This window comes from Lagopus leucura, unplaced genomic scaffold (assembly GCF_019238085.1).
Source record: "Lagopus leucura isolate 7727_CA_CO unplaced genomic scaffold, USGS_WTPT01 Super-Scaffold_100024, whole genome shotgun sequence".
Classification (NCBI taxonomy): domain Eukaryota; kingdom Metazoa; phylum Chordata; class Aves; order Galliformes; family Phasianidae; genus Lagopus; species Lagopus leucura.
Window position 1 is genome coordinate 6,180,329 of NW_024962276.1, and position 7,939 is coordinate 6,188,267.

At 57.5% G+C, this 7,939-nt stretch overlaps 2 protein-coding genes across 2 annotated transcripts; both read right to left on the bottom strand.

Moving 5' to 3' along the window:
- Positions 1–1,257: 1,257 nt before the first annotated feature.
- TRARG1 (trafficking regulator of GLUT4 (SLC2A4) 1) lies at positions 1,258–5,441 on the bottom strand. The gene is made up of 3 exons (XM_042879955.1): positions 5,052–5,441; positions 1,801–1,933; positions 1,258–1,265 (listed from the first exon to the last, which is right to left on the bottom strand). Exons 1-3 carry the CDS (start codon positions 5,439–5,441, stop codon positions 1,258–1,260), a joined length of 531 nt encoding a protein of 176 aa, XP_042735889.1.
- A 1,622-nt stretch (positions 5,442–7,063) lies between these two features.
- Positions 7,064–7,705, bottom strand: BHLHA9 (basic helix-loop-helix family member a9). The gene has a single exon (XM_042879501.1). The coding sequence runs from the start codon at positions 7,703–7,705 to the stop codon at positions 7,064–7,066; it is 642 nt and encodes a 213-aa protein (XP_042735435.1).
- Positions 7,706–7,939: the final 234 nt, after the last annotated feature.

The window sequence follows — 7,939 nt, forward strand, 5'->3', positions numbered from 1 at the left end:
ACAGCCGAATGAAATGCCAGCACCAGCATCAGCCCACAGTGGGAACAGAGAGGTCGGATGGGGCTGCATGGCGTGGAAGACTTGGCTGGGAGCAGCGGGGCTTGGGACGATCATGGGGAGCAAAAAGTCAGCATTCTTTACATGTTTTTAAATACAAAATGTTAAAAAATAATAATACTCATGGACCCGAGCCCAGCACGCTCCAGTGGTGCTGGAGATGTCCAAGGAGCAGAAGATGGGTAATGACAAGAGCACAACTCTGAACTCCTCCATCCCTCTAAAGGTCCCCTGGAGCCCTCAGTTGGAGCCGAAGAGGCGAGGGGAGATGAGCACGGCCATAGGGCCGGATCTTGCTGCAGCTCTTGTGTGATGAACACGACTCAGCAGGTAGGAGGGCTCTGCTCCTCAGTGCCGCTGCTGTGGGTTAACCAGGAGCTGTGCTCAGTGCCAGTGGCATTAACCTCGCTTTGGGTGCATGGAGAAGGAAACGTGTGGTTGCACAGAGAAAGCGTGATCCCTTCCGTTAGCGCTGCGCTCCCATGCAGCAGCGCCCTGCTCCGCCAGCCCTGACATCTGCGAGTGATGAAGGGGCGTGGATGGACGAGCAGACAGGGAGAACATTCCCAAAGGCATGCAAATGGTCAATGTCTCTTTTTTGTTTGTCTTTTTTTTGTTTGTTTTCCCCATCAAAAATACAAAAGCACCCACCGCATCTCCGAGCACCGCCGCGCTCTGCAGCTCGCCCTCCTCATGCATGGAACACCGCTCCGCTCCTGGTGGCAGTTTGAGCTTTTGGGTGTTTTTTTTTTTTTTTCTGTTGTTTGTTTGTTTTTGCAGAGACAGAATTCGATGATTTAAAAAGCAACAAACCCCCCCAAAACGACAGTGCAAAGGTCCTTAGGAGGATTCCTCAAAATGCCGCGGTCCACCCTTAGGTTTTCCTTCAAACAAGCTTCGGTCTGGAATCTCCCTCCTCCTCCTCCTCCTGTCCATCCCCCAGCGTGGTCTCCCCGCCCTGTTGGAGGGGAATGAGGTAGTGGATTTCCCCTTCTCCTCTCTGCTCACATCCAGTTCTTGTCCCTTGTCCCCTTGCCGTGTGTCCATCCCCTCTTGTCCCCAGAAGGCGGTGGAGCAGCCACGCACGTTCCTCCAGATGGGCTCCGCTGTCACAAGTTTTTGTTGCAAGGCTGAAAGTAAAAAAAACCCCAAAAGGAGCGCTGTCTTCCTCCTCTTCGAGGTATTTGCATGCTACGTCTTCTAGGAAACTGGAAAACAGAAAGAGGGTTTCAGGGCAACTTCCAGCAGAGGTGCCCCTGATGCCTTTGGGGTTTGGGCCATGGAATGGGCGAGATGTGACATTCCCATGTCCCCAAGTGCTCTGAGAAGGTGGCTTTGTGGTTGGGAAGATCCCCACACACCCAGCGATGGCACCACTGGGCAGGCTGACTTGTGGCCTCAGTCCCTTTGCTTTTATCCTATCAGAGAAACCCACCTCAGCCTCACTAAGGTAAGTCCTTGGGTTATAGCCAAAATACTTTTTGCCTGGGGGATCTTATATGGGATAGCAGAGGAGGACCTCAAATTCTGGTCCTATTCCTGCTGCAAGCATTCCCTTCTCTGGGACATATTGCATGTGGTGGACATATCAGCACAGCATAGCAGTGCTCACTGCCTCGTGCTGGGTGGGAATGATGCGTCCTAGGGGCAGGAGTGTCCCATAAACTGCCCACGGAGCCCCACAGACAGGGGAAAAAAGGAGAGGTCACTGCTTGAGCAGGGGAAACGAGAAGGAGGTGTTACCTCGAACGCTGAGCGAGACGTAGAGCACGATGATGATGGTCCCCAGCACGATGGAGACGATGCTGAGCAGGCGGGCCATGCGGCCCAGGCGCCGGGCTCCATCCACATCCCCCTGCTGCCCGCTGTTCCGCGACTGGGGGGAAGCATAGAGAGAGGCTCCTGAGAGAGACTGCAGCCCCAAAATTCAGCAGCTGTGCCACCGAGGCACATGGATTGGATCTTGGCCGATTGGTTGTCCCCTGTCCCCCAAGGGTAGGATGGTGATGAATGGGTTCAGGTCTGCATTTGGGTGAGAGGTCCCTGGCCTGGGATGAGAGGCATTGACCAGCAACAACCACCCCTCTCTGGAGCTTTTATGGAAAAATAAACAACTGGGATTTGGGACTTGGGTCCCCAAAGTGATTCATTAACTGGGGGGTGGGATGGGGAAGGCAGTCACTGGTGGCCTGGGGTCCATAGGGGATGGAGGGTGCCCTGAGAGCTGGAGCTGGATCCTTCAGTGGAACCAGCTGAGAAAGGTTTGGGAGGGAGGAAAATAGGATAAGGAGCTGTAAGGCCCATTGGTAGTGATCTCAGTTGTTTGGGGTGGGCTTGGAGTGGGGAAAAGGCATAGGGGAGAGAAGCAACATGGGCAAAGAAGAATTAAGAATCAAGGATGAAAAAGTATCAAACAATTGCACTTTCCTTTCCAAAAATGTGCATCTCAGATGCACTGCGCCATGTGTGAGCTTTCTTGTATTGAAAACAAAAGAAAATGAGCAGCTGGGAGAGCCAGCACAGCTCCAACTCCATGCAACTCCATTACCTACAATGCCCTCAGCTTGTATCACCCCATAAACGGCGATCTGGCATCACATGGCCAAACCATTGCACTGGTGTTGGGCTCAAGACCTCGCTCCCTTTGGTTCCCTACAGCCCCACCTGGGACAACCCCCAAAATCAGCAGTACACAGCCAAGAGCTTGTTTGCATTGCAGAGCAGGAGGGGAGGAAATGAAGCCCCATGGGATGGTGCAGAGGGACAGGGGAGAACACAGCCATGCAGGGATAAATGGGGTCCCTGAGCTGCTCGCTGACAGCTCCCGGCATTTGGGATTTTTATAGGCTCAGATGTTTGTAACCAAGTGTAATGTTTCTGCAGGGTGTGGGTTAGATTGCGGTGAAACATATTTGCAGCTCTAGCTGTCTTCCAAGGAAAATATATGGGCTAACAGATTCGACATATTTATCACTACAGCTTCTGGAAGTGTTCAGTGATCGTTTATCCTGAACAATTCTGAAAAATACATCAGCATCAGCGTGGCGTGTTTAGCAAGCATTTGGTCCTGCACATATATTATTCATTGGAACGGTTTGATTATAGCTGCTTCCTATCAGCCACCCTGTGATTTTCATTCTCCATAAAACCATGACCATTTTCTTTATTAATCGAGACGCAGAGGAGCCCCAAAGGGCAACATGCCAGCATTGTGCTAAGGGACTCGGTGTCACGGGGAACCTTTTAGGGAACCCAACCCAACACAGAGCTGGGGCTGGAAGGGACCCACAGCAAAATGCATGGAGCCAGGTGAGTGCCATCAGGAGAGCCACCCTGTGCCAGTCCCAGGGACAGAAAGACGAATGGTTGCAGCCTCTCTCCATCTATGAACTGGCTTTGGATGTGCTCTGCTGAGTGCCACCCGTTACTCAGAATCAGTCATTAATCCTCCACGCTTGCATTTGGTTGAAGAAAACATTCCACGGGAGGTATAAATCATCACCAGACTGAGATGGATGAATGCACCATTTACATGGATAACACACAGTTTGACTTCTCCCACACTGCTCTCTAGCAGCAGTGTGGGTTTGGGGCACACTGTTTTACTCGGTGTGGGTTCTCACTCTGTGTTTCACTCCCCTTGGTCTGCTCCTGCTGTTGGGTGCTGTTGGGTGAGCTCTGCACTCCCATGGGACTCTGGCTCTTCTCCAAGCAGATGCACCCCAGGAGCAGTGAAAAAGCCACCAAGTGCTCATTTCCCCACGACCACCAGGAGCAGGAAAGGCCCAGGGGCTGCAGCTTATTTGTTTCCCCGGCCCTGGCCCCTATTGGAATCTGAGTGCAGCGTTTGGAAAAAAAATAATGATTTATGAGACACTAACTCCACAAAGCATTCATTTGCTTCCCTCTCTGCTTGCCGCTTATCGCCCAGCAAAGCTTTCATGTGCAAAAAAAAAGCATTGACTTAGGAAAAGAAAAAACACAATTGCAGAGCTAGAGGGAAGTCGGCACACCGCAGGGAGGCTGCCCACCCCCCAGCATGAAGGGTACCCGGGTGCCACGGAGGTTTGCAGGCAGCTGCACATCTCTGGTTCTGTGCTGTGGGGGAATGACGCCTCTGTATTTTGGGTGGAGAGCAGGGGATGGCTTTCCCTGAGCGTTTTCAAAGACGAGATTTGCCTCCTTTGCAAACGCCTGGTGGGGAGGCTGGCCGGGGGCTGTGCAGCAGCAGGGGAAGGGGGTGGCCGTGCTCGCGAGGCTCTGCTGAGACAAGTGGGAGGCGGCTGCCTTTCTTCTCTCCTGCTCTGATGTCGGTGTGTTTGCTGAGGTGTGGGGGATATTTAATGGAGAAAATTGCTTTTTCGGGACAAATGTGGGAGCTGCAGGTGCAGCCTTCTTCCCTTTGAAGTGTCTGAGGGCAGAAGCGAGCCCCCCGCCCGGGTCCCCCCGGTGCTGCAGGGTTGGGTTGGGCTGCTAAGGGGCGGAGAGAGGGAGAGACCTCGTCAGTGCCTCGCTGCTCCATCCCAGCTGGGAATTGGGCTGCTCATGGCCACCGGGAGAGGAGAGGGCATGGAGTCAGGGCAGGGCGTGCCTCAAACCGCATCCCAAATCCTGCATCCTGAATGAAGCCACGTCCCAAATTCCAAACCACACATTTCGAATTCCAAATCCCGTATTTCCAAATCCCACATGGCGCATCCCAAATCCCGGATCCTGAATCCCGGATCCAACAGCCCGGGCTGTCCCACTCCATTCCCCCGTGAGCCATCCCAGAGAACCCCAGTCGAGGTATGGAAGCAGCAGCACAACCCTTCCGAGCTCCGAGCCCCGAGATCCGATCACTGAGCCCCGAAATTCGAGCCCTGAGCCCCAAGAACCGATCTGTGAGCCCGAGCTCCGAGCCCCGAGCCCCGCCCGGTCGCTCCCCGCCCCGAGCCGCCGCAGCACCGCGGACAGCGCCGCAGCCCGGTGCCGCCCGTCGGGGCCGCACTCACCATGATGGAGAAGACGAGGGCCACCACGTTGATGGGCCAAACGGGGCAGAAGCAGGAGAAGATGGCGAGCACCAGGTAGTCCCGCGGGCGGCCCTGGTCGGCAGCCGCCGTGCTGGTGGCGGTGGAGGAGGCTCTGCCCAGGCTGAGCCGGGACGGCGACAGCGGAGCCGCCTCCAGGTGCCCGACCGACACCGACTTGTAGGAGAGCCCGTGCCCGTTGCGCTCCGCCTCGCCGGCCAACGCGGCCGTGAAGGATTTGGAGCCCCGGAGGCCCTCCCGGCCCTCGGTGGCGGCCAGCAGCTTCTCGGTCTCCTGGAGGCGGCTGGGCAGCACCGTGCCCGAGCCCGAGCCGGAGCCCGAGCCCGCGGGCGCGGCGTCGCCGCTCGCCATGGCCCGGCGGAGCGGGCTCGGAGCTCGCCCCGCCACCGCCGCTCTGCGCTCGGGGCTCGGCGCCCCGCGGGAGGCCGTGCCGGAGGAGGGGCCAACGGGGCTCTGCCCGCGGGGCAGGAGTGGGGCAGCGCACCGCCCCCGGGTTGGCTCGGTTCCTCCCGAGGAGGGGATGCTCGCCGGGATGCGGAGGGCCGAGGCGGGAGGGAAACCCCCCGTGGGATCCTCCCACTCACCCACCCACCCTCCGCGCGGTTCCGTCCCGCCCCGCGGAGCCCCCCCGCGCTCGGATCCCCGGACACAGCAGCGGGTGCGAGGGGCGGGAGGGAGGGTTCTGGCGGCCCACCAAGCGGCGGCTCTTCGCCACCGGCTCCGAATTCTCCCTCCCCGCTTTGCCGGGGGATTCCCGGGTGCGGAGTGCCACCTGTGTGCCCGCCCCGCTCCGGCTGTCACTCTGTGGGGACCCGAAGAGCCGCTGTCCACCGGCAACCCCACACCCTGCAGCCTCCGGACAGAAAAGGGATCCGCATTTATAACCGTGAAGCTGGGAGCCTCGATGGTCTCAAGTGTTTTGTCTTTCCTGTTCTCTCATCTCTCCGAACATTTATTTCCATCCGTTTTGCTTTAACACCAAAATGTGGGGTAAAAACTGAAAATAGAATTGTGATGGAGAGGGATTAGTGCTAGGGTGGGCGTGGGTTTGGTTTGGCTTTCACATCTCTGGATCCTGGTGTTCCTGAGCTCACACCACAGTGTATGAGCGCTGGACACAGGCAGAGCCTCGCCGCGTAGCAGGGGATGCTGATGGGAGACATAGGATTCCTCCAGCAGCCATGGCTGCAGCCCTCCTGGAAAGGGGAACATCTGCCGGAGATGAAAGCCAAGATGTCTCACACCGACAGCTCTTGGAGGAGGATCCTTTGCTGAGCAGAGAGCTCTCTCTCCTGGCTGCTACGGGCTTTCCTCTGCCAGGCTCATTTCCCAGCTCCCCCACCCCACCCTGGGTCTAAAGGAGGAAGGCTGGCACACGAGGAGCTGAAGGCTGAGCCCTCCCCTGTCTCAGCCAGGAGCTCGGTACCAGATCATCCCAGAGATCCACTTTGCAGTCACCAGGAGGAAGCATGGGTTTTCCAAAGGCAGATTCCAGGATCCTCCTGGTCCAGGCTTACAAATCTGTCTGCGTACCAATATGTGCACCAATGGGCATAGCGTTAAAAGTACAACCGAGTTAACCTTTCCCAGCCCCTGCTCCCTTAATTCATCAGCTGGAACCAGAGCCAGGGGCTTTAGTGTGATCCACACACACCATCTGTCCACCTCACACACAGTAACAGCCAGTGCCCCGATGCTGGGTTTTTAAGTCATGTTTTCTCACAAAGCAAGCAAAAGAGAATAAATAACGGTCACAATTTCCAGCAGAGAAACCTCACAAGAAAAGAAACTGCAGAGCTGGCCCTTCCTCCAGCACAAAGCAACCTCCTCCACGCTTCCCAGCTGAGTTTCCAGGCTTTGCTGGGCTCACGGCACCTCAGCTGAGCTCCACGTCCCACTGCTCGCACGCAGTCCCATCCCACTCCCCGCTTTGTTACCTTCCCGGCACCGCTTCGCCCTCCCCGCTCTGTGGCTCAGTGGATGGGGAAGCATTGGAAGCCAGAGCTCTGCAACCCCCCCAGCTGCCAGGGGAGCGGTGCAAGAGGGAGGGCTTGAGGGTTGCTTGCGTGCTTCTGCTGACTCCCCACGGGGTAAAACACAGGGCTGGCTGCTGGGCGATCCTCCTGCGGGCTCTCATAGCACTGGAGTTGGCTCTCAGGAGGATAGCAGCTGTAACCCACAGCACTGGGGGGCAGGAGGCGGCCGTCCCGCACGCCCTGCCTGCGGCACTCGGAGTGGGTGCAGGGCCAGCAGTGCAAGGACAGGGACAGAGCGGCGATGCGGTGGATGGCTCTCCGGAGGGTGGCGATTTTGGAGAGCCTCTTGCCTCCGAGGTCATGCTTGAGGGCCAGGCGCAGGGCGTTGAAGGCTTGGTTGTAGTCCAGGATCCTCTTGCGCTCCCGCACGTTGGCTGCCATCCTCCTGGCCTTGGAGCGTGCCGGCCTGCTCCTCTTCCTCACCTTCATCTCCTCGGTGTCCCCCAGGCAGGCGGTTGCATTCCTCCCCTTAGGAATCCACATCTTCTGCCTGCAGCATGCTCGCGGTGCTGCCCCCACTTCCAGCTCCTCTTCTGAGCCATCAGGCTCTCCCAGCCGTGCTGCAGCTGCTCGGGACATGGCTGTGGTGAGCAGGACGGGGCGAGGTGCTCTTGTGCTCCTGCCTTCCTCAGGGCTGCCACACACTGCTCTGGGGTCAGGCAGCCAGCCCTAAAAACCCCACCGCTGTCACGTGGCTCCATCCCAGCCCCCAGGTGCCGGCCCTGCCCAGAGGATGCTCCCATTCAGAGACCTCTCAGATTGCCAAGTCCAGCCTCGGATCACCCCCACCATGCCCACTACCCTCGTCCCTCA

Bases quoted from the DNA above. Each gene is read 5' to 3' on its own strand.
- TRARG1 (XM_042879955.1), bottom strand. From the start codon at position 5,441: ATGGCGAGCGGCGACGCCGCGCCCGCGGGCTCGGGCTCCGGCTCGGGC. The intron at 1,934-5,051 runs GTGAGTGCGGCC...GCTTCCCCCCAG, and splicing joins CCCTCGTCTTCTCCATCATG to TCGCGGAACAGCGGGCAGCA.
- BHLHA9 (XM_042879501.1), bottom strand. From the start codon at position 7,705: ATGTCCCGAGCAGCTGCAGCACGGCTGGGAGAGCCTGATGGCTCAGAA.